Source organism: Oncorhynchus tshawytscha, unplaced genomic scaffold (assembly GCF_018296145.1).
Source record: "Oncorhynchus tshawytscha isolate Ot180627B unplaced genomic scaffold, Otsh_v2.0 Un_contig_57_pilon_pilon, whole genome shotgun sequence".
NCBI classification, from domain to species: Eukaryota; Metazoa; Chordata; class Actinopteri; order Salmoniformes; family Salmonidae; genus Oncorhynchus; species Oncorhynchus tshawytscha.
Window position 1 is genome coordinate 565,839 of NW_024609823.1, and position 27,204 is coordinate 593,042.

General features: G+C 46.7%; 1 protein-coding gene across 1 annotated transcript in view; it reads right to left on the minus strand.

The window, feature by feature from the left end:
- lrrk1 (leucine-rich repeat kinase 1) overlaps positions 1-27,204 on the minus strand; it is a 141,847-nt gene that overhangs the window by 21,672 nt on the left and 92,971 nt on the right. The window contains exons 27-30 of the mRNA XM_042319031.1: positions 15,572-15,769; positions 15,126-15,265; positions 14,735-14,872; positions 1,526-1,720 (exon numbers count right to left, since the gene is read on the minus strand). Coding sequence (XP_042174965.1) covers positions 1,526-1,720; positions 14,735-14,872; positions 15,126-15,265; positions 15,572-15,769 — 671 coding nt within the window. The remainder of the gene's footprint in view (positions 1-1,525; positions 1,721-14,734; positions 14,873-15,125; positions 15,266-15,571; positions 15,770-27,204) is intronic.

The window sequence follows — 27,204 nt, forward strand, 5'->3', positions numbered from 1 at the left end:
CCCACAGCCCCTCACCTTCTCAGGCTTAGTGTCCCAGCCCACAGCCCCTCACCTTCTCAGGCTTAGTGTCCCAGCCCACAGCCCCTCACCTTCTCAGGCTTAGTGTCCCAGCCCACAGCCCCTCACCTTCTCAGGCTTAGTGTCCCAGCCCACAGCCCCTCACCTTCTCAGGCTTAGTGTCCCAGCCCACAGCCCCTCACCTTCTCAGGCTTAGTGTCCCAGCCCACAGCCCCTCACCTTCTCAGGCTTAGTGTCCCAGCCCACAGACCCTCACCTTCTCAGGCTTAGTGTCCCAGCCCACAGCCCCTCACCTTCTCAGGCTTAGTGTCCCAGCCCACAGCCCCTCACCTTCTCAGGCTTAGTGTCCCAGCCCACAGCCCCTCACCTTCTCAGGCTTAGTGTCCCAGCCCACAGCCCCTCACCTTCTCAGGCTTAGTGTCCCAGGCCCACAGACCCTCACCTTCTCAGGCTTAGTGTCCCAGCCCACAGACCCTCACCTTTCAGGCTTAGTGTCCCAGCCCACAGCCCCTCACCTTCTCAGGCTTAGTGTCCCAGGCCCACAGCCCCTCACCTTCTCAGGCTTAGTGTCCCAGCCGATCACAGCCCAGTCACCTTCTCAGGTTTCCCAGGGTGGGACGGATCCCTTTAGCCCAGCTTCTTAGCTATCTGGAGCTGTGTCCCTGGCCCAACGCAGGCCTACAACCTCAGGCTTAGTGTCCCATCCCACAGAACATATCCCCTCACCTTCTCAGGCTTAGTGTCCCAGCCACAGCCCCTCACCTTCTCAGGCTTAGTGTCCCAGCCCACAGCCCCTCACCTTCCCAGGCTTAGTGTCCCAGCCCACAGCCCCTCACCTCACATCCGTCATCATGGCTTAGTGTCAAGGACCCACCTCCACCCTACCTGACCCCTCACCCTTCTCAGGCTTAGTGTCAACCCACTGCACACTGCCCTAACCCATCTGGACAGAGGAATACCTATGTGAGAATGCTGTTCCCACAGCGGCCCTCACCTTCTCAGGCTTAGTGTCCGCCCCCTGTGCCCCTCACCTTCTCAGGCTTAGTGTCCCGCTGCCCACAGCCCCTCACCTTCTCAGGCTTAGTGTCACCCACGACTGCCCACAGCCCCTCACCAATTCTGCAGGCAGTTAGTGATTACCAGCCCACAGCCCCTCACCTTCTCAGGCTTAGTGTCCCAGGCCCACACCCCTCACTTCTCAGGATGATTGTGTCAGGCCCACAGAACCCCTCCCATCCACAGGAACAGTAGTGTCCCAGGGCCCACAGCCCCTCACCTTCTCAGGCAAAGTGTCCAGCCCACAGACACCTTCTGAGGAAGGCGCAGCAGTGTCCAACCTCAGGCCCACAGACCCTCACCTTTTCAGGCTTAGTGTCCCAGCCCACAGACCCTCACCTTCTCAGGCTTAGTGTCCAGGCCCACAGACCCTCACCGCCCTCAGGCTTAGTGTCCCAGCCCACAGCCCCTCACCTTCTCAGGCTTAGTGTCCAGGCCCACAGACCCTCACCTTCTCAGGCTTAGTGTCCCAGCACTCGATCATCAGGCCATGCAGACAGTGGAACTGGACTTCCTCTGGGTTTCCCAGGGTGGGACGGATCCCTTTAGACAGCTTCTTAGCTATCTGGAGCTGGTGCTGGCCCAACGCAGGCCTACAACCTGACAGCAACTCATACACAACCATCCCATACGAGAACATATCCACCTGATGTGCTCTGTACCATCACTCAGATATATCCTTAGTACATATTCTTTAGACAGTATAAGACAGACAGGAATTGTTAGTTAGATTACTTGACAGAGACAGCAGAGAGACAGAAGCACAAGATTGATTTAATATGTTATCCACAGTGTACATAACAATAATAATATTTGCTCTTTGTGTCTGTGTGCCATTCAGAGGGTGAATGACCAAGACAAAACATGTAAGTGCCTTTGGACAGGGTCTGGTAGTAGGTGCCAGGGACACCAGTTTGTGTCAAGAACTGCAACACTGCTGGGTTTTTCACACTCAACAGTTTCCTTGGTGTATCAAGAATCAATGTATTGCCTTACCTCACCTCATTTGCACACACTGTATATAGACTTTTCTATTGTGTTATTGACTGTATGTTTGTTTATTTCATGTGTAACTCTTGTGTTGTTTGTGTCACACTGCTTTGCTTTATCTTGTCCAGGTCGCAGTTGTAAATGAGAACTTGTTCTCAACTAGCCACCTGGTTAAATAAAGGTCAAATAAAAAAATGGCCCATTATCCAAAAGACATCCATCCAACGTGACACAACTGTGGGAAGCATTGGAGTCAACATGGGCCAGCATCTCTGTGGAATGCTTTCCACACCTTGTAGTCCATGCTCCGACCAATTGAGGCTGTCTGAGCACAAAAGGGGGTGCAACTCAATATTAGGAAGGTGTTCTGAATGGTTTGTACAGTCAGTGTATATATATCTATATTGATGTAATTGCTTTGGCAATGTATGTTTCCATGCCAATAAAGCTTCTTCAATTGAATTGAAATGCACGCACACACGCACACATACACACACACCAGTCATCCCATTGTAATAGTCAGACTAATATTATCTATGAAGGCCATTCAGCTTGGTGATGGAACACAAAACAGCATATTTTCAGTCCAAGAAACAGTCCAAGTTGAATTCCTTTCTATGAATGGCCATGAGCTTGAGATGAACAGCCCACTGTGGCTTTCTTCCCAGGGTTTATTTAACACAGCGCAGACAGATGGGGCCAAAATGCACCGAGTGGTGAGTTTCCACACCCTGTCAGCATTACGGGAGCAGTCCTGGCTCCTCGCCACGATGACATCACTTGGCAACTATTCTGAGAATCCTCAACGTCCGTGGTCCTCGGGGTCAGAGAGGCTACAGGTAAGGCCGTGGTCCTCGGGGTCAGAGAGGCTACAGGTAAGGCCGTGGTCCTCGGGATCAGAGAGGCTACAGGTAAGGCCGTGGTCCTCGGGGTCAGAGAGGCTTCAGGTAAGGCCGTGGTCCTCGGGGTCAGAGAGGCTACAGGTAAGGCCGTGGTCCTCGGGGTCAGAGAGGCTACAGGTAAGGCCGTGGTCCTCGGGGTCAGAGAGGCTACAGGTAAGGCCGTGGTATATTCTCTATGGTACATTTTTATAAGGCCTCGTCTGTCATCAATCTCTATCATTGGTATGAAAGGGGAAATCCAATGTCGCCAAAGAAAATATGGGTTGTTGAATATTATACTATTATATTACACACTATTTATGTATACCCTGTTTATAGATTAGATAAGGACACAGAATGTCTGGTATTCCATCTCTCGGTCTTCCCATTTTACTCTCGCCATCTCTCTCTCTCTCTCTCTCTCTCTCTCTCTCTTTCTCCATCTCTCTCTCTCTCTCTTTCTCCATCTCTCTCTCTCTCTCCATCTCTCTCTTTCTCCATCTCTCTCTCTCTCTCTTTCTCCATCTCGGTCTTTCCATTTTAATCACACTCTCTTTCTCCATCTCTCAGTCTTTCCATTATGGTCAATCTCTCCATCTCGTCTTGCAGCATTACAATAACTACATCCTGAAACCTCATTTGAAGTTAAATCAAAGAGGAATCCAAAAAGGATTAAAGTATGGCAGGAGGGACATGATTGGCTGAGAACAGCAGAACAGGGTCAGAGTATAGACATGAGGGTTTAACAGCAGAACAGAGTATTGACGTGATGGTTTAAAAAGACACCTCTCACTTCCCTTTGAAAGGATGCTCAAATGAGTTGGAGGGTTAAAGGAGATTTAACTCCCTAGAAAAACAGTCAAACCAGTGTGTGTGTGTGTGCGTCAAACCACTTAAAAGCCCTGCTAAGCCAGCCCAGACCCCCTAGAGAGAGTGGAGCCCAGAGATGGTAGACAGCCATGTTGGAAAGGCTCATTAAAATGAGGACATAAAAGCCCATAGGATTAAAGTACACAGAGACAGAGTTGGTTAGTTGGCTTCACACCGTAGTTGGCTAATTCATGGTTGACTAATACATATCAGAGTGGGAGTCGATTGCCTGATAAGCAACCACAGAGGGAGAGTTAATTGGATAATTAATATCAGGACGAGAGATGATTGGCTAATGAGCAGAAAAAGCAGGAGCTAATTGCCCACCTAACCAACACAGAGGGCAAGTTGAGTAAATTCCAGTACACTATAGAATATATTCCACAAGAAACCTGGCATTTACGGGAACACTTCACCTCAGACGAGTAGGCTATGGGACATTACTGTAGGTCCAGTACAGTCATACAGGCATGAGGGAATGGATGCCTTAGTCATAGACGTGGTAAATGATACACTCTACATGCTGTATGGACACATAGTTTAAAAATATAGTACCCAGACATCCTGCACAGTAAAACACACGCACATATCTCCTTACATTTCACTTACAGCAGCACACACGTTACCTAATCAGACACACGTTACCTAATCAGACACACGTTACCTAATCAGACACACGTTACCTAATCAGACACACGTTACCTAATCAGACACACGTTACCTAATCAGACACACGTTACCTAATCAGACACACGTTACCTAATCAGACACACGTTACTAATCAGACACACACGTTACTAATCAGACACACGTTACCTAATCAGACACACGTTACCTAATCAGACACACGTTACCTAATCAGACACACGTTACTAATCAGACACACGTTACCTAATCAGACACACGTTACTAATCAGACACACGTTACCTAATCAGACACACGTTACTAATCAGACACACGTTACCTAATCAGACACACGTTACCTAATCAGACACACGTTACCTAATCAGACACACGTTTATCAGACACACGTTACCTAATCAGACACACGTTACCTAATCAGACACACGTTACCTAATCAGACACACGTTACCTAATCAGACACACGTTACCTAATCAGACACACGTTACCTAATCAGACACACGTTACCTAATCAGACACACGTTACTAATCAGACACACGTTACTAATCAGACACACGTTACTAATCAGACACACGTTACTAATCAGACACACGTTACTAATCAGACACACGTTACTAATCAGACACACGTTACTAATCAGACACACGTTACTAATCAGACACACGTTACTAATCAGACACACGTTACTAATCAGACACACGTTACTAATCAGACACACGTTACTAATCAGACACACGTTACTAATCAGACACACGTTACTAATCAGACACACGTTACTAATCAGACACACGTTACTAGTCAGACACACGTTACTAGTCAGACACACGTTACTAGTCAATCAGACACACGTTACTAATCAGACACACGTTACTAGTACGTTAATCAGACACACGTTACTAGTCAGACACACGTTACTAGTCAGACACACGTTACTAGTCAGACACACGCGTTACTAGTCAGACACACGTTACTAGTCAGACACACGTTACTAGTCAGACACACGTTACAGTCAGACACACGTTACTAGTCAGACACACGTTACTAGTCAGACACACGTTACTAGTCAGACACACGTTACTAGTCAGACACACGTTACTAGTCAGACACACGTTACTAGTCAGACACACGTTACTAGTCAGACACACGTTACTAGTCAGACACACGTTACTAGTCAGACGTTACTAGTCAGTTACTAGTCAGACACACGTTACTAGTCAGACACACGTTACTAGTCAGACACACGTTACTAGTCAGACACACGTTACTAGTCAGACACACGTTACTAGTCAGACACACGTTACTAGTCAGACACACGTTACTAGTCAGACACACGTTACTAGTCAGACACACGTTACTAGTCAGACACACGTTACTAGTCAGACACACGTTACTAGTCAGACACACGTTACTAATCAGACACACGTTACTAATCAGACACACGTTACTAGTCAGACACACGTTACTAGTCAGACACACGTTACTAGTCAGACACACGTTACTAGTCAGACACACACACGTTACTAGTCAGACACACGTTACTAGTCACACACACGTTACCTAATCAGACACACGTTACTAATCAGACACATGTTATTAATCAGACAATAAAGTGACATGCCCAAAAGAGGAAGTGACCTGTCATAATAACACAGCCATCGTCCCATAAATCCACACAACTCCTTTTCTCTGAGGACCACATACCCTCATAAAATAGGATATGTATATGGTGTAACGTAGGGACCTACTAATTATATAGGTGTACACTGAGTGGACTAAACATTAGGAACACCTGCTCCTTCCATGACATAGACTGACCAGGTGAATCTCGGTGAATGCTATGATCCCTTACTGACGTCAATTGTTAAAACCACTTAAAATCAGTGTAGATGAAGAGGAGACATGTTAAAGAAGGATTTTTAAGCCTTTAGACAGTTGAGACATGGATTGTGTATGTGTGTTATTCAGAGGGTGAATGGACAATACAAAATATTTAAGTGCCTTTGAACAGGGTATGGTAGTAGGTGCCAGGGGCACTGGTTTGTGTCAAGAACTGCAAGAACTGGGTTTTTCACGTTCAACAGTTTCCCGTGTTCATCAAGAATGGTCAACCACCCAAAAGACATCCAGAAAACTTGACAACTGTGGAAAGCATTGAAGTCAACATGGACCAGCATCCCTGTGGAACGCTTCCACACCTTGTAAAGTCCATGCCCTGACAAATTGAGGATGTTCTGAGAGCAAAGAACTGATGGGGATGTTCAACTCAATAATAGGAAGATGTTCTGAATGTTTTGTACACTCAGTGTATATAGATACTGCATGGAATTAAATAAATAATGTCAATATAAGTCAGTTATGTTACAGCAAATGATAGTCAGTACCCTAAAAGATACAGTCAGTACCGTTACCCTAAATGATACAGTCAGTACCGTTACCCTAAATGATACAGTCAGTACAGTTACCCTAAACGATACAGTCACTACCGTTACCCTAAATGATAGTCAGTACCGTTACCCTAAACGATACAGTCACTACCGTTACCCTAAACAATACAGTCAGTACTGTTACCCTAAATGATACAGTCAGTACCGTTACCCTAAACGATACAGTCACTACCGTTACCCTAAACGATACAGTCAGTACCGTTACCCTAAATGATACAGTCAGTACCGTTACCCTAAATGATACAGTCAGTACAGTTACCCTAAATGATAGTCAGTACAGTTACCCTAAATGATACAGTCAGTACAGTTACCCTAAACGATACAGTCAGTACAGTTACCTAAACGATACAGTCAGTACAGTTACCCTAAACGATACAGTCAGTACCTTTACCCTAAACGATAGTCAGTACAGTTACCCTAAATGATAGTCAGTACAGTTACCCTAAATGATACAGTCAGTACAGTTACCCTAAACGATACAGTCAGTACCGTTACCCTAAACGATACAGTCAGTACAGTTACCCTAAACGATAGTCAGTACAGTTACCCTAAACGATACAGTCAGTACAGTTACCCTAAACGATACAGTCAGTACAGTTACCCTAAATGATACAGTCAGTACAGTTACCCTAAACGATACAGTCAGTACAGTTACCCTAAACGATACAGTCAGTACCTTTACCCTAAACGATAGTCAGTACAGTTACCCTAAATGATAGTCAGTACAGTTACCCTAAACGATAGTCAGTACCGTTACCCTAAACGATAGTCAGTACAGTTACCCTAAATGATAGTCAGTACAGTTACCCTAAACGATATAGTCAGTACCGTACCCTAAACGATATAGTCAGTACAGTTACCCTAAACGATAGTCAGTACAGTTACCCTAAACGATAGTCAGTACAGTTACCCTAAACGATACAGTCAGTACAGTTACCCTAAACGATATAGTCAGTACAGTTAGATATCATCGATATCATAGATATCATCCTAACCAACTTCCCCTCTAAATACACCTCTGCTGTCTTCAACCAAGATCTCAGCGATCACTGCCTCATTGCCTGCATCCGTAATGGGTCAGCGGTCAAACGACCTCCACTCATCACTGTAAAACGCTCCCTGAAACACTTCAGCGAGCAGGCCTTTCTAATCGACCTGGCCGGGGTATCCTGGAAGGATATTGATCTCATCCCGTCAGTGGAGGATGCCTGGATATTTTTTTTAAATGCCTTCCTAACCATCTTAAATAAACATGCCCCATTCAAGAAATTTAGAACCAGGAACAGATATAGCCCTTGGTTCTCCCCAGACCTGACTGCCCTTAACCAACACAAAAACATCCTATGGCGTTCTGCATTAGCATCGAACAGCCCCTGTGATATGCAGCTGTTCAGGGAAGCTAGAAACCATTTATACACAGGCAGTTAGAAAAGCCAAGGCTAGCTTTTTCAAGCAGAAATTTGCTTCCTGCAACACTAACTCAAAAAAGTTCTGGGACACTGTAAAGTCCATGGAGAATAAGAACACCTCCTCCCAGCTGCCCACTGCACTGAAGATAGGAAACACTGTCACCACTGATAAATCCACCATAATTGAGAATTTCAATAAGCATTTTTCTACGGCTGGCCATGCTTTCCACCTGGCTACTCCTACCCCGGTCAACAGCACTGCACACCCAACAGCAACTCGCCCAAGCATTCCCCATTTCTCCTTCTCCCAAATCCATTCAGCTGATGTTCTGAAAGAGCTGCAAAATCTGGACCCCTACAAATCAGCCGGGCTAGAAAATCTGGACCCTTTCTTTCTAAAATTATCTGCCGAAATTGTTGCCACCCCTATTACTAGCCTGTTCAACCTCTCTTTCGTGTCGTCTGAGATTCCCAAAGATTGGAAAGCAGCTGCGGTCATCCCCCTCTTCAAAGGGGGGGACACACTCTTGACCCAAACTGCTACAGACCTATATCTATCCTACCATGCCTTTCTAAGGTCTTCGAAAGCCAAGTCAACAAACAGATTACCGACCATTTCGAATCTCACCATACCTTCTCTGCTATGCAATCTGGTTTCAGAGCTGGTCATGGGTGCACCTCAGCCACACTCAAGGTCCTAAACGATATCTTAACCGCCATCGATAAGAAACATTACTGTGCAGCCGTATTCATTGATCTGGCCAAGGCTTTCGACTCTGTCAATCACCACATCCTCATCGGCAGACTCGACAGCCTTGGTTTCTCAAATGATTGCCTCGCCTGGTTCACCAACTACTTCTCTGATAGAGTTCAGTGTGTCAAATCGGAGGGTCTGCTGTCCGGACCTCTGGCAGTCTCTATGGGGGTGCCACAGGGTTCAATTCTTGGACCGACTCTCTTCTCTGTATACATCAATGAGGTCGCTCTTGCTGCTGGTGAGTCTCTGATCCACCTCTACGCAGACGACACCATTCTGTATACTTCCGGCCCTTCTTTGGACACTGTGTTAACAACCCTCCAGGCAAGCTTCAATGACATACAACTCTCCTTCCGGGGCCTCCAATTGCTCTTAAATACAAGTAAAACTAAATGCATGCTCTTTAACAGATCGCTACCTGCACCTACCCGCCTGTCCAACATCACTACTCTGGACGGCTCTGACTTAGAATACGAGGACAACTACAAATACTTAGGTGTCTGGTTAGACTGTAAACTCTCCTTCCAGACCCATATCAAACATCTCAAATCCAAAGTTAAATCTAGAATTGGCTTCCTATTTCGCAACAAAGCATCCTTCACTCATGCTGCCAAACATACCCTTGTAAAACTGACCATCCTACCAATCCTCGACTTTGGCAATGTCATTTACAAAATAGCCTCCAATACCCTACTCAACAAATTGGATGCAGTCTATCACAGTGCAATCCGTTTTGTCACCAAAGCCACATATACTACCCACCATTGCGACCTGTACGCTCTCGTTGGCTGGCCCTTGCTTCATACTCGTCGCCAAACCCACTGGCTCCATGTCATCTACAAGACCCTGCTAGGTAAAGTCCCCCTTATCTCAACTCTCTGGTCACCATAGCATCTCCCACCTGTAGCACACGCTCCAGCAGGTATATCTCTCTAGTCACCCCCAAAACCAATTCTTTCTTTGGCCGCCTCTCCTTCCAGTTCTGCTTCCAATGACTGGAACGAACTACAAAAATCTCTGAAACTGGAAACACTTATCTCCCTCACTAGCTTTAAGCACCAACTGTCAGACCAGCTCACAGATTACTGCACCTGTACATAGCCCATCCTATAATTTAGCCCAAACAACTACCTCTTTCCCAACTGTAATTTAATTTATTAATTTATTTTGCTCCTTTGCACCCCATTATTTTTATTTCTACTTTGCACATTCTTCCATTGCAAAACTACCATTCCAGTGTTTTACTTGCTATATTGTATTTACTTTGCCACCATGGCCTTTTTTGCCTTTACCTCCCTTATCTCACCTCATTTGCTCACATTGTATATAGACTTGTTTATACTGTATTATTGACTGTATGTTTGTTTTACTCCATGTGTAACTCTGTGTTGTTGTATGTGTCGAACTGCTTTGCTTTATCTTGGCCAGGTCGCAATTGTAAATGAGAACTTGTTCTCAACTTGCCTACCTGGTTAAATAAAGGTAAAATAAAAATAAATAAATAAAATAAAAAAGTTACCCTAAACGATACAGTCAGTACAGTTACCCTAAATGATACAGTCAGTACAGTTACCCTAAATGATACAGTCAGTACAGTTACCCTAAACGATACAGTCATAGAAAATGGTGAATAACTCACCACAGGTTAATGAGAAGGTTGTGCTTGAAAGGATGAACATAACTCTGCAATGTTGGGTTGTATTGGAGAGTCTCAGACTTAAATATCTTTCCACACACAGTCTGTGCCTGTATTTCGTTTTCAGGCTCGTGAGGGCCGAGAATCCACTCTCACATAGGTACGTGGTTGCAAAGGGCATCAGAGTCTTAACAGCGTGATTTTCAAAGGCAGAATACTCTGAGCGCAGCCCAATCCGGAAATCTGGCAGTGGCTTCTGATTAAATAAAATGTTCACAGAACCGCTTGTTGCAATTTGGATGAGGCTCTTGGTTATTGGACTGGAGTCAGAGCACGAAAGGGATAACAAATCCAGTTGTTTGTGTCATCTGTTTCAGGAAAGTACCTGTGTAATTGCTCACCCAACTCACTCAGGTGTTTCGCTATATCACACTTGACCTTGTCCGTAAGCTTGAGTTCATTTGCACACAAAAAAATCATACAATGATGGAAAGACCTGTATGTTGTCCTTGTTAATGCAGACAGAGAAGAGCTCCAACTTCTTAATCAATTTTGTCCCGCACATTGAATATAGTTGCGGAGAGTCCCTGTAATGCTAGATACAGATCATTCAGGCGAGAAAAAACATCATCCAGATAGACCAGTCGTTTGAGAAACTCGTCATCATGCAAGCGGTCAGACAAGTGAAAATTATGGTCAGTAGAGAAAACTTTAAGCTCGTCTCTCAATTTTAAAAAATGTGTCAATACTTTGCCCCTTGACAACCAGCACACTTTTGTATGTTGTAAAACCGTTACATGGTCGCTGCCCATATCATTGCATAGTGCAGAAAATACATGAGAGTTCAGGGGCCTTGCTTTGACAAAGTTAACCATTTTCACTGTAGTGTACAAAACGTCTTTCAAGCTGTCAGGCATTCCCTTGGCAGAAAGAGCCTCTCGGTGGATGCTGCAGTGTAACCAAATGGCTTCGGGAGCAACTGCTTGCACACACGTTACCACTCCACTATGTCTCCCTGTCATGGCTTTTGCACCATCAGTACAAATACCAACACATCTTGACCACCAGAGTCCATTTGATGTCACAAAGAAGATGTCAAATATCATCCCCTGTTGTCCTGGTTTCTAGTGGTTTGCAGATGACGATGTCTTCCTTAATTGACCTCCCATAAATGTAACAGACATATACCAGGAGCTCTGCCAGGCCCGCCACATCTGTTGACTCATCCATCTTTTCTACAGAATTCACAGGCTCGTATGCAAAGCAGTAATTGTTTCAAAAGATCTGCTGCCATGTAACTGATGCGTTGTGAAACAGTGTTGTTGGATGAAGGCATTGTCTGTATAGTTTTTGGGCCTTTTCCCCCAGTATTGTCCCAGCCACATCTGTGGTAGCAGGAAGAATTAAGGCCTCCACTATAGTATGGAGCTTGCCTGTTCTTGCTACTCAGTAGCTCACGATATAAGATGATTCTAGCCCCTGCTTTTTAATGGTATCTGTTGCTTTTATACATGTCTTACTACTCAACTTTTTACTACTTACTACTCAAATCATTTATACATTTTCGAGCAAACGGAAATGAGTAGCAGCTACGTTTGGCTACATATGGACCGTTAGTGGAATTCCTGCGAGAGAGTAACGGTTAATGTGATTGGATATACATTATTTGATACAGTCAGTACCGTTACCCTAAATGATACAGTCAGTAATATTACCCTAAATGTTAGTCATTAACATTACCCTAAATGATAGTCAGTAACATGACCCTAAATGAGTCAGTAACATTACCCTAAATGATAGTCAGTAACATTACCCTAAATGATAGTCAGTAACATTGCCCTAAATGATAGTCAGTAACATTACCCTAAATGATAGTCAGTAACATTAGCCTAAATGATACAGTCAGTAACATTAGCCTAAATGATACAGTCAGTAACATTACCCTAAATGATACAGTCAGTAACATTACACTAAATGATAGTCATTAACATTATCCTAAATGATACAGTCATTAACATGACCCTAAATGATACAGTCATTAACATGACCCTAAATGATACAGTCATTAACATGACCCTAAATGATACAGTCATTAACATGACCCTAAATGATAGTCATTAACATTACCTAAATGATACAGTCATTAACATGACCCTAAATGATAGTCAGTAACATTACCCTAAATGATAGTCATTAACATTACACTAAATGATAGTCATTAACATGACCCTAAATGATAGTCATTAACATGACCCTAAAATGATGATACAGTTAACATGACCCTAAATGATAGTCATTAACATGACCCTAAATGAACATCATTAACATTACCCTAAATACAGTCAGTAACATTTACTAAATTACACTAAATGACCCTAAATGACAGTCATTAACATGACCCTAAATGATAGTCAGTCATTAACATGACCCTAAATGATAGTCATTAACATTACCTAAATGATAGTCCATTACCCAGTAATAACATGACCCAGTCATTAACATACAGTCATTAACATGACCCTAAATGATACAGTCATTAACATGACCTAAATGATACAGTCATTAACAACATGACCCTAAATGATACAGTCATTAACATGACCCTAAATGATAGTCATTAACATGACCCTAAATGATACAGTCATTAACATGACCCTAATACAGTCATTAACATGACCCTAAATGATAGTCATTAACATGACACTAAATGATACAGTCATTAACATGACCCTAAATGATAGTCATTAACATTACACTAAATGATACAGTCATTAACATGACCCTAAATGATAGTCATTAACATTACCCTAATACAGTCATTAACATGACCCTAAATGATAGTCATTAACATTACCTAAATGATACAGTCATTAACATGACCCTAAATGATACAGTCATTAACATGACCCTAAATGATAGTCATTAACATTACACTAAATGATACAGTCATTAACATGACCCTAAATGATAGTCATTAACATGACCCTAAATGATACAGTCATTAACATGACCCTAAATGATAGTCATTAACATTACACTAAATGATACAGTCATTAACATGACCCTAATACAGTCAATAGCACTAGCCTAAATACAAGGAAATGTTGATCAGCACAGTTACCACATACGGCAGGTAGCCAGTGGTTAGAGCATTGGACTAGTAACTGAAAGGTTGCAAGATCGAATCCCTGAGCTGAACAAGGCAGTTAACCCACTGTTCCTAAGCCGTCATTGAAAATAAGAATTTGTTCTTAACTGACTTGCCTAGTTAAATAAAGGTAAAATAAACTATATAAAAATACCACCACACAGACATAAATAGGTATACAGTTGTATGTTATACTAAAACAACAACCTATAGAACAAATAAAGCAGACGCTCTTATCCAGAGCGACTTTCAGGAGCAATTAGGGTTAAGTGCCTTGCTCAAGAACACCTTGACAGATAATTCACCTAGTCAGCTCAGGTATTAGAACCAGCGACCTTTCGGTTACTGGCCCAACGCTCTTAAAAAAAATGTTTTAATTTATTTTAAAAATAAATAAATAAATGTACCCCCTTTTTCTTCCCAATTTCGTGGTATCCAATTGTTAGTAGTTACAGTCTTGTCTCATCGCTACAACTCCCTTACGGGCTCGGGAGAGACGAAGGTCAAGAACAATGCGTCCTCCGAAACACAACCCAACCAAGCTGCACTGCTTCTTTACACAGCGCGCATCCAACCCGGAAGCCAGCCGCACCAATGTGTTGGAGGAAACACGCCCTGCCCACCACAGGAGTCGCTAGTGCGCGATGAGACAAGGATATCCCTACCGGCCAAACCCTCCCTAACCCGGACGACGCTAGGCCAATTGTGCGTCGCCCCATGGACCTCCCGGTCGCGGCCGGCTGCGTCAGAGCCTGGGCTCGAACCCAGAGTCTCTGGTGGCACAGCTAGCACTGCGATGCAGTACCTTAGACTGCACCACCCGGGAGGTCCCACTGGCCCAACGCTCTTAACCGCTAGGTTACCTGCCACCATCATCTACCTTCTCATCATAAACGATGCCTGGGCGTATCTCGGGGGCCTGGTAGCCCGGCGTGCCCTCCACACCCAGTGCCCCCTCGTGGAAGGACTGGCGCGAGATGCCGTAGTCTGACAGCTTGATATTCACCGGGTCACACACCTAGGATGAGACCAAGAAGGATTATACAAACATGCAACACTATTGTTACTACTGGGTTGGCCAAAACACTTCTGGTTTTCATCCTCTCCTTCTCATCAGGGACTGATTCAGACCTGGGACACCAGGGGAGTGCATTTAACTACCAGGTAAAAACACAACAAACTGAAGTGTTTAGGCTTTCCAGGAATTGAACGGCCCAGACATAGTGGCTAGGGGTCGATTGGTAATTCTGCCCTTCATACTAATCACCTACCTCCAGGGACCACACCAGGATGTTGTCTGACTTGAGGTCACAGAAGATGATGTTCTTCCTGTGCAGGTAGGCCAGGCCCGCTGCAATCTGATAGGCTGCCTTGAAGGTGAGCATGTGACCCAGGGGCATGTACCTGGAGCCTGATGGGGGGGGTGGAGTTAAAGGGCAAGTTTAAAATGTTTTCATAACTTGTGTAGAGAAGATTCTCAGCATTAGGGCTCTAACTAGCTCTGGATCTCTCTCGCCGTCTCTCTCCCTGTCTGCCTGTCTGGTGTGTCAGTCTGTCTCTCTCCCTGTCTCTCTCCCTGTCTGCCTGTCTGGTGTCAGTCTGTCTCTCTCTTTCTCTCTGTCTGCCTGTCTGGCGTGTCAGTCTGTCTCTCTCTCTCTCTCCCTGTCTGCCTGTCTGGCGTGTCAGCCTGTCTCTCTACCTTTCTACTTCTTCATACCTTTATGTCTGTCCTCCAGCACAATGTTGAGGCTGCCCAGGGGAGCCAGCTGCAGGGCGAAGCAGAGCGGGTGAATACTGATTCCCACCAGCAGCACGATGCACGGGTGCTGTAGGGAGTGGAGCATGCTGGTCTCCTGACGGAACTCTGAGAAGCTCCGGCACGCGTCCATGGACTGAAAATGCTTCATCATGGTGTCTGGTCGAGGGACGGGAGGGTTGTGAGGAGAGGGGGGTGTGGGGTCAGGAGGGGAGGGGGGGAGGAGGGGGTGGGGTCAGGGAGAGGAGGAGGGGGTGAGGAGAGGGGGTGGGGTCAGGAGAGGGAGGAGGAGGGTGAGGGGAGGGGGTGGGGTCAGGAGAGGAGGAGGGGGTGAGGGAGAGGGGGGGGGGGGGTCAGGAGGGAGGAGGGGAGGGGGTGAGGAGGGGGTGGGGTCAGGAGAGGAGGGGGGGTGAGGAGAGGGGGTGGGGTCAGGAGGGGGTCAGAGGAGAGGGAGGGGGGGTGAGGGGAGGGGGTCAGGAGAGGAGGAGGGAGGGGGTGGGGTCAGGGGAGTGGGGTGAGGAGAGGGGGTGGGGTCAGGGGAGTTGGGGGGGTCAGGAGAGGAGGGGGTGAGGTGAGGGGGAGGAGAGGTCAGGAGAGGAGGAGGGGAGTGGGGTCAGGGGAGTTGGGTGGGGTCAGGAGAGGAGAGGAGGAGGGGGTGGAGGTCAGGAGAGGAGGAGGGAGTGGGGAGGGAGGGTGGGGTCAGAGGGGGGTGGGGTCAGGAGAGGAGAAGGGGGGTGTGGGTCAGGAAGGGAGGAGAGGAAAGATAAGTCACACATCAAATCACATTTTATTTGTCATATGCACCAAAATCAGCCCTTAAAAAATACAGTTTTAAGAAAAATAAGACTTAAGAAAATATTTACTAAATAAACTAAAGAAGAAAATGAAACAACAACAAGCAACAATAAAATAACAATAAGCAGGCTATATACAGGGAGTACTGGTATTGAGTCAATGTGTGGGGGTACAAGTTAGTCGAGGTCATTGAGGTAATATGTACATGTAGGTAGGGGTAAAGTGACTATGTATAGATAATAAACAGTGAGTAACAGCATCATTTAAAAAAGGAAGAGGGGGGGTCAATGCAAATAGTCTGGGTAGCCATTTGATAAGCTGTTCAGCAGTCTTATGGCTTGGGGGTAGAAGATGTTAAGGAACCTTTTGGTCCTAGACGTGGCGCCCCGGTACCACCTGCCGTGTGGTAGCAGAGAGAACAGTCTATGACTTGGGTGTGGTAGCAGAGAGAACAGTCTATGACTTGGGTGTGGTAGCAGAGAGAACAGTCTATGACTTGGGTGTGGTAGCAGAGAGAACAGTCTATGACTTGGGTGTGGTAGCAGAGAGAACAGTCTATGACTTGGGTGTGGTAGCAGAGAGAACAGTCTATGACTTGGGTGTGGTAGCAGAGAGAACAGTCTATGACTTGGGGGTGTGAACAGTCTATGCAGAGAGAACAGTCTATGACTTGGGTGTGGTAGCAGAGAGAACAGTCTATGAGTCTATGACTTGGGTGTGGTAGCAGAGAGAACAGTCTATGACTTGGGTGTGGTAGCAGTGAGAACAGAGAACAGTCTATGACTTGGGTGTGGTAGCAGAGAGAACAGTCTATGACTTGGGTGTGGTATGACAGAGAGAACAGTCTATGACTTGGGTGTGGTAGCAGAGAGAACAGTCTATGACTTGGGTGTGGTAGCAGAGAGAACAGTCTATGACTTGGGTGTGGTAGCAGAGAGAACAGTCTATGACTTGGGTGTGGTAGCAGAGAGAACAGTCTATGACTTGGGTGTGGTAGCAGAGAGAACAGTCTATGACTTGGGTGTGGTAGCAGAGAGAACAGTCTATGACTTGGGTGGGTGTGAACAGTATGACAGCAGAGAACAGTCTATGACTTGGGTGTGGTAGCAGAGAGAACAGTCTATGACTTGGGTGTGGTAGCAGAGAGAACAGTCTATGACTTGGGTGTGGTAGCAGAGAGAACAGTCTATGACTTGGGTGTGGTAGCAGAGAGAACAGTCTATGACTTGGGTGTGGTAGCAGAGAGAACAGTCTATGACTTGGGTGTGGTAGCAGTGAGAACAGTCTATGACTTGGGTGTGGTAGCAGTGAGAACAGTCTATGACTTGGGTGTGGTAGCAGTGAGAACAGTCTATGACTTGGGTGTGGTAGCAGTGAGAACAGTCTATGACTTGGGTGTGGTAGCAGTAGAGAACAGTCTATGACTTGGGTGGGTGTGAACAGTCTATGACTTGGGTGTGGTAGCAGAGAACAGTCTATGACTTGGGTGTGGTAGCAGAGAGAACAGTCTATGACTTGGGTGTGGTAGCAGAGAGTCTATGTCTATGACTTGGGTGTGGTAGCAGTGAGAACAGTCTATGACTTGGGTGTGGTAGCAGAGAGAACAGTCTATGACTTGGGTGTGGTAGCAGTGAGAACAGTCTATGACTTGGGTGTGGTAGCAGTGAGAACAGTCTATGACTTGGGTGTGGTAGCAGTGAGAACAGTCTATGACTTGGGTGTGGTAGCAGTGAGAACTATGAGTCTATGAGAACAGTCTATGACTTGGGTGGTAGCAGTGAGAACAGTCTATGACAGAGAGAACAGTCTATGACTTGGGTGTGGTAGCAGTGAGAACAGTCTATGACTTGGGTGTGGTAGCAGAGAGAACAGTCTATGACTTGGGTGTGGTAGCAGAGAGAACAGTCTATGACTTGGGTGTGGTAGCAGTGAGAACAGTCTATGACTTGGGTGTGGTAGCAGTGAGAACAGTCTATGACTTGGGTGTGGTAGCAGTGAGAACAGTCTATGACTTGGGTGTAGCAGTGAGAACAGTCTATGACTTGGTGTGTAGGTAGCAGTGAGAACAGTCTATGACTTGGGTGTGGTAGCAGAGAGAACAGTCTATGAGTCTATGGGTGTGGTAGCAGTGAGAACAGTCTATGACTTGGGTGTGGTAGCAGAGAGAACAGTCTATGACTTGGGTGTGGTAGCAGTGAGAACAGTCTATGACTTGGGTGTGGTAGCAGAGAGACAGTCAGTCTATGAGTCTTGGGTGTGGTAGCAGAGAGAACAGTCTATGACTTGGGTGTGGTAGCAGAGAGAACAGTCTATGACTTGGGTGTGGTAGCAGTGAGAACAGTCTATGACTTGGGTGTGGTAGCAGAGAGAACAGTCTATGACTTGGGTGTGGTAGCAGAGAGAACAGTCTATGACTTGGGTGTGGTAGCAGTGAGAACAGTCTATGACTTGGGTGTGGTAGCAGACTTGGGAGAACAGTCTATGACTTGGGTGTGGTAGCAGTGAGAACAGTCTATGACTTGGGTGTGGTAGCAGTGAGAACAGTCTATGACTTGGGTGTGGTAGCAGAGAGAACAGTCTATGACTTGGGTGTGGTAGCAGAGAGAACAGTCTATGACTTGGGTGTGGTAGCAGTCTATGACTTGGGTGAGAACAGTCTATGACTTGGGTGTGGTAGCAGTGAGAACAGTCTATGACTTGGGTGTGGTAGCAGAGAGAACAGTCTATGACTTGGGTGTGGTAGCAGAGAGAACAGTCTATGACTTGGGTGTGGTAGCAGAGAGAACAGTCTATGACTTGGGTGTGGTAGCAGAGAGAACAGTCTATGACTTGGGTGTGGTAGAACAGTCTATGACTTGGGTGTGGTAGCAGTGAGAACAGTCTATGACTTGGGTGTGGTAGCAGTGAGAACAGTCTATGACTTGGGTGTGGTAGCAGTGAGAACAGTCTATGACTTGGGTGTGGTAGCAGTGAGAACAGTCTATGACTTGGGTGTGGTAGCAGTGAGAACAGTCTATGACTTGGGTGTGGTAGCAGAGAGAACAGTCTATGACTTGGGTGTGGTAGCAGAGAGAACAGTCTATGACTTGGGTGTGGTAGCAGTGAGAACAGTCTATGACTTGGGTGTGGTAGCAGTGAGAACAGTCTATGACTTGGGTGTGGTAGCAGAGAGAACAGTCTATGACGGGTGGCTGGAGTCAAAACATGAAGATCCACTTTGAAACGTAAATGCTGCTTAAAATCATAATTGACAGATCGATTTGTAAAAGTATTCATATAGTCCCTCTGTGTGGCTCCATGGCTCCAGTTACCGGGGGCAGATATACACCCCTAGCCTTGTTAATGGGGCTGGCCAGAGAGAGGGGCTGTTGTGGCCTCTAACAGGGAACATCTGGGATTGGTACATCCCTTTTTGGACAAAAATCTATGAAATATAACCATTGATTCTTGAGGAATGTAACTTATAACATGAGTGGTTATATTTCTCCAGACCCATTCCTCAGCTGTTTACCAAATAATAGATAGGTGTGTGTGTGTGTGTGTGTGTGTGTATATATATGTTGACATGTGTGTGTGTTGACACGTGTGTGTTAATGGTTTTGGTTACAGGTGCCTGCTGTGCCGGCGTCCCTCTCTCTTTCCATAAAGGCTAATGAGAAGTATTAGGTTTCTGGTTTCGACAGCGCTGTACTCAACCTCCACACCAGGGGTTGGAAACTAGCTTCAGCAACAGGACGATTTTTGTCAGAGCGAATGGTCGGAAAATAGGGGACGGAAAATAATCATAAGAATTTGAACACTGCAAACTGACCACAACTAAGCCCAAATATATATATATATATTTTTCGTTGTTGTTGTTTTGTTTTTTTTTACATGTCTCTCTTTTAAGGATAGGATATACCCACACACACCTCAATAGGCTGCTATTTCAACATGGTTGTGTGTATGGGTGGAGGTTCAGCATTGTCATTTTAGAAAATGTCTGCCCTAAGTGTGGAATGATAAGTGTTTCACAATATAAACAAAGTGATGTATATACAAAAAAATAAATGCATTCTGATACATAATTGCATTCTTATGGTGCAGCCTTCCTATTTTTCAACCAAAGCTGGTCTGTCTTTTGTTGTCAAATTGGAAGGCTGCACCCTGGTTGGTAAAGGCTGCCATTTCCTGGTTGGTAAAAACCTACATTGGTCGCTTAATTTCAGTTTATGTACCATCTAAACCGCTGCGAAATGTCTTTTCAATAACAATACATAGTATTTTCAGCTGTTTGAAGCTTGTGGACAAAACTGAAAGTAAGAGACTCAAAAGCAAGTCTCCACTGAGGTTGTGAGGGAGGGGGGAGAGTTGTTTGAATTCAGGCTGCGTTGTTGCAATTCGCCTTGCTTCCTTAAGGGGGCTTCATTTTAGATGATGCCCCTTTAATCTCATATCTTATGATCTCTTCTTACCAAGGGAATGGCTGTATTATCTGCTGGCACTTTGTGGCTTAGATCTAAGCTGCTGGGTAACACATTGTGACAAATCCAATTATAAGAAGCATTATTAAGGATCAGATAGTATCACCATCTATCACCCTGCTGAGTGAACCTCTCGTCTGGCCTTTCGGAGGCCTTTATGAGTGAACCCCTCGTCTGGCCTTTAGGAGGCCTTTATAAGTGAATCCCTCGTCTGGCCTTTAGGAGGCCTTTATAAGTGAACCCCTCGTCTGGCCTTTAGGAGGCCTTTATGAGTGAACCCCTTGTCTGGCCTTTAGGAGGCCTTTATGAGTGAACCCCTCGTCTGGCCTTTAGGAGGCCTTTATGAGTGAACCCCTCGTCTGGCCTTTAGGAGGCCTTTATGAGTGAACCTCTCATCTAGCCTTTAGGAGGCCTTTATGAGTGAACCTCTCGTCTGGCCTTTAGGAGGCCTTTATGAGTGAACCCCTCGTCTAGCCTTTATGAGTGAACCTCTCGTCTAGCCTTTAGGAGGCCTTTATGAGTGAACCCCTCGTCTAGCCTTTAGGCCTTTATGAGTGAACCCCTCTTCTGGCCTTTAGGATGCCTTTATGAGTGAACCCTTGTCACAAAGCCCGTTTTAACATTGGCAGCACCCTTATGGGTTTCACCATTTTAAAGTAGTCAACTGGATTGCAGAATTCTATCCTGGTCTGCAGGAGGGATCAGCCAATTAATTATAGGCTACTCCTGACCTGAGCAAACAGTCCAACACTGTAGGTGACAACCCTGGCTTTATACCTGCTCAGACTATACACAGTCCAGCACTGTAGGTGACAACCCTGGCTTTATACCTGCTCAGACTATACACAGTACAGCACAGTAGGTGACAACCCTGGCTTTATACCTGCTCAGACTATACACATTCCAGCACAGTAGGTGACAACCCTGGCTTTATACCTGCTCAGACTATACACAGTACAGCACAGTAGGTGACAACCCTGGCTTTATACCTGCTCAGACTATACACAGTCCAGCACAGTAGGTGACAACCCTGGCTTTATACCTGCTCAGACGATACACAGTCCAGCACAGTAGGTGACAACCCTGGCTTTATACCTGCTCAGACTATACACAGTCCAGCACAGTAGGTGACAACCCTGGCTTTATACCTGCTCAGACTATACACAGTCCAGCACAGTAGGTGACAACCCTGGCTTTATACCTGCTCAGACTATACACAGTCCAGCACAGTAGGTGACAACCCTGGCTTTATACCTGCTCAGACGATACACAGTCCAGCACTGTAGGTGACAACCCTGGCTTTATACCTGCTCAGACTATACACAGTCCAGCACAGTAGGTGACAACCCTGGCTTTATACCTGCTCAGACTATACACAGTCCAGCACAGTAGGTGGCGGTGTGCACCTTTTCAGTTTGGCAAAGATAGGGGGTGGGGTCTCTTTCGAAAGCTGTGGAATGAACTGCTTCTCTCGGAGGGATGGGGCTGTTGATTGAATTTGACCGCTTGACTGATACAACCAGAACGTAATTCAATTGTAAACAATAGGGAAATAAAAGTGATTATTGAGCATCTCCTGTCCCTGGGACATTAAACCATTTGTCCTCGATCACATCGATTGTATCACACACACACACACACACACACACACTCGTAAATGGACTGACATTTTACAAACAAAATGTGCTGACTGGCCGAACACAGAAACGAGGAGTCAGCATTTTCTTATTCCATGGAGCAGGATGTCGTAACAGTTCCATTGAGTCCCTGGTGATGTCACGTGGCTGATCAATTGCTGTTTTCCTATCACAGATCTCCTAACAGAAGAAGTTGGCTCAGTGTTGCCAACTGGCTGATCAATTGCTGTTCCCCTAAACAGAAGAAGTGTAAGCTCCTCAGCTGTTGCCAGCTGCTGATCAATTGCTGTTTTCCTAACAGAAGAAGTGTAAGCGTCCTCAGTACAATGATCAATTGCTGTTTTTAACAGAAGAAGTGTTACTGTTCAGTTTGCCAGACGTGGTGATCAATTGCTGTTTTCCTAACAGAAGAAGTGTAAGCGTCCTCAGTGTTGCCAGACGTGGCTGATCAATTGCTGTTTTCCTAACAGAAGAAGTGTAAGCGTCCTCAGTGTTGCCAGACGTGGCTGATCAATTGCTGTTTTCCTAACAGAAGAAGTGTAAGCGTCCTCAGTGTTGCCAGACGTGGCTGATCAATTGCTGTTTTCCTAACAGAAGAAGTGTAAGCGTTCTCAGTGTTGCCAGACGTGGTTGATTAATTGCTGTTTTCCTAACAGAAGAAGTGTAAGCGTCCTCAGTGTTGCCAGACGTGGTTGATCAATTGCTGTTTTCCTAACAGAAGAAGTGTAAGCGTCCTCAGTGTTGCCAGACGTGGCTGATCAATTGCTGTTTTCCTAACAGAAGAAGTGTAAGCGTCCTCAGTGTTGCCAGACGTGGCTGATCAATTGCTGTTTTCCTAACAGAGAAAGTCTGCAACCTTTCAGAGTGTTGCCAACGTGTGGCCGAGGCGTTTATGTAACGTCACAGTTTAGATAACGTGTCCACACAACCCAAGCAATCCTAATATTCTGATAAATGAGTCCCATTGTGTCAATCGTGAGCAGCAAAATGTTTTCATATTACAGAAATCTTCTGCGTGAGCAATTATTTTCAATAATTTCAGTATTTAATAAACGTTCAGTAGCTTGAGCAGACAATCAAATACTTGTTAAAGTTTGTATGCGCTTTTCATAAGCACAAAAACAGTCATAAAAACCTTAAATCCATGGTATATTGATACAGCAGGGCCAATGAGGGTAGACAATAAGCATGATAATGTCAGTACAAGTACAAGATACAGGAATGTGAGAGAAAAGGCTGTCTAAGGGACAAGAAGACAAGAGAAGGGGAAAGAAAAGATGAGATAGAAGAGAGAGAAAGAGATGATTCAGCCTCTGCTATGGACAAGGCAGAGAGGAACGAAAGGAGACAGGAGAAAAGGGATGAGAGGAGTGAGGAGAAGAGTGAGGAGAGGAGGCAGGAGGGGCGGGAGGAGAGGAGGGAGGAGGCAGGAGGGGGGTAGGAGGAGGAGAGGAGGGAGGAGAGGAGGCAGGAGGGGAGGGAGGAGAGGAGGGAGGAGGCAGGAGGGGAGGGAGGAGAGGAGGCAGGAGGGGAGGGAGGAGAGGAGGGAGGAGAAGAGGAGGAGAAGAGTGAGGAGAGGAGGCAGGAGGGGAGGGAGAAGAGGAGGAGAGGAGGGAGGAGGAAGAGGAGGAGAAGAGTGAGGAGAAGAGTGAGGAGGGAGGCAGGAGGGGAGGGAGAGAGGAGGGAGGAGGAGGAGGAGGGAGGGAGGAGGGAGGAGGCAGGAGAAGAGTGAGGAGAAGAGTGAGGAGAGGAGGCAGGAGGGGAGGGAGGAGAGGAGGGAGGAGAAGAGTGAGGAGAAGAGTGAGGAGAGGAGGCAGGAGGGGAGGGAGGAGAGGAGGGAGGAGAGGAGAGTGAGGAGAAGAGGAGGGAGGAGGAGGCAGGAGAGGAGGGAGGGAGAGGAGAGGAGGAGGAGGAGGAGGGGAGGGAGGAGGGGAGGGAGGAGAGGAGGGGAGGGAGGAGAGGAGGGAGGAGAAGAGTGAGGAGAGGAGGCAGGAGGGGGAGGGAGGAGGGGAGGGAGGAGGGGAGGGGAGGGAGGAGAGGAGGGAGGAGAGGAGTGAGGAGAGGGGAGGCAGGAGGGGGGGAGGAGGGAGGAGAGGAGGAGAGGAGGGGAGGAGGAGGAGGAGAGGAGGAGGAGAGGAGGCAGGAGGGGAGGGAGAGAGAGAGGAGGGAGGAGAAGAGGGAGGAGAAGAGGAGGAGAGGAGGCAGGAGGGGAGGGAGGAGAAGGAGGGAGGGAGGAGGAGGAGGAGGGGGGGAGGAGAGGAGGGAGGAGAGGAGTGAGGAGAGGAGGCAGGAGGGGAGGGAGGAGAGAAGAGGGAGGAGGAGAGAGGAGGAGGAAAGGGGGAGGGAGGAGAGAGAGGAGGAGGAAGGAGAGGAGGGGAGGAGAAGAGGGAGGAGAAGAGGCAGGAGGGAGGGAGGAAAGGAGGGAGGAGAAGAGTGAGGAGAGGAGGCAGGAGGGGAGAGGAGGAGAGGAGTGAGGAGAGGAGGCAGGAGGTGAGGGAGGAGAGGAGGGAGGAGAAGAGTGAGGGAGAGAGGCAGGAGGAAAGGAGGGAGGAGAGGAGGAGGAGAGAGGAGAAGAGGGAGAGGAGGCAGGAGGGGAGGAGGCAGGAGAGGAGAGGAGGAGGGGGGAGGGAGGAAGGAGGAGGAGAGGAGGAGGAGAGGAAGAGGAGGGAGGAGGCAGGAGAGGAGGCAGGAGAGGAGGCAGGAGAGGGGGAAGGAGAGGAGTAAGGAGAGGAGTAAGGAGAGGAGGGAGGAGAGGAGTGAGGAGAGGAGGGAGGAGAGGAGGGAGGAGAGCAGCACCAGGGTGATAGATGATGATGATGAGAGAGGGGGTGTCCCAAATGGAACCCTAGTACCTTTACAGTGCACTAGGTCAGACCAGGGCCCATAGGGCTCTGAATAGGGAGTCATTTGGGACACACGCAGACAGTCCTTATCACAGCCTGGGGAGACAGGACAGGAGCAGAAATGAGATGGGAAGAGAAAAGGACAGGGGATGAGAGGGATGAACAGATGGGAAGAGAAGATCATGAGGAATCCTCAGAGCCTGCACAGAGAAAGTTTTTATCACTGTCAGGGATACAGAGAAGACAGAATGAAACAAAGAGAGGAGACAGAAGATGAAGAGGGGAGGAGAGAAGAGAGAGGGGAGAAGAGACAGGGGAGAGAGAGAGAGGGAGGGGGAGGTGAGAAGGGGGAGAGAGAGGGGAGGGGAGAAGAGAGAGGGGGAGAAGAGAGGGGGAGAAGAGAGGGGGAGAAGAGAGAGGGGAGAGAGAGAGGGGAGAAGAGAGAGGGGAGAAGAGAGGAGAGGAGAGAAGAGAGAGGGGAGAAGAGAGGAGAGGAGAAGAGAGAGGGGAGGAGAGAGAGAGGGAAGAGAGAGAGGAGAACAGTGTCAGGATGAGAAAATAGATATCAGGATTAAGAGCTGCAATATCGTTCCATGAACAAGGCCCTTAAAGAGAGAGACGATAACTCAAGGATATCTCCACACACACACACAACAGTTCCATTTGTTCAAAGCTGGCTTAGAGCCAGTGGTAGCGTGGGCGATAGTAGGTATACACTACATGGCCAAAACTATGTGGACACCACTTCACACCCATTGCTGACCGGTGTATAAAATCGAGCACACAGCCATGCAATCACCATAGACAAACATTGGCAGTATAATGGCCTGTACTGATGAGCTCAGTGACTTTCAACGTGGCACCGTCATAGGATGCCATCTTTCCAACAAGTCAGTTGATCAAATTTCTGCCCTGTTTAGAGTTGCCCTGGTCAACTGTAAGTGCTGTTGTTGTGAAGTGGAAACATCTATGAGCAACAATGGTTCAGGCGTGAAGTGGTAGACCACATAAGCTCACAGAACAGGACCACCGAGTGCTGAAGCGTGTAGGAAGTAAAAATGGTCTGTCCTCGGTTGCAACACTCACTACCGAGTACCAAACTGCCTCTGGAAGCAACGTCAACACAATAACTGTTCGTCGGGAGCCGAGCGGCCGCACACAAACCTAAGATCACCATGCGCAATGCCAAGCGTCGGCTGGAGAGGAGTAAAGCTCACCGCCATTGGACTCTGGAGCTGTGGAAACACGTTCTCTGGAGTGATGAATCACGCTTCACCATCTGACAATCTGATGGATGAATATGGGTTTGGCGGATGCCAGGAGAATGCATAGTGCCTGTTTTTCATGGTTTGGGCCCCTTAGTTCCAGTGAAGGGAAATCATAACGCTACAGCATACAATGACATTCTAATCTAGATGACTCTGTGCTTCCAACTTTGTGGCAACAGTCTGGGGAAGGCCATTTCCTGTTCCAGCATGACCCTGTCCTCAACCCCATCGAACACCTGTGGAATGAATTGGAACGCCGACTTCAAGCCAGGCCTAATCACGCAACATCAGCGCCTGACCTCACTAATGCTCGTGTCTGAATGGAAGCATGTCCCTGCAGCAATGTTCCAATATCTAGTGAACAGCCTTCCTAGAAGAGTGGTATTAGAGCAGAAAAGGGGAGACCAACTCCATATTAATACCCATGATTTTAGAATGAGATGTTTGACGAGCCGCTGTCCACATACTTTTGGCCATGAAGTGCATCTTAGATCATAGAAGAACTGGACCTTTCTACAATGTCCACCTACCTGCAAGTTACTTCTTTATTTTCTATTGTAAAACCTTTATCGGTATGCAAATATACCT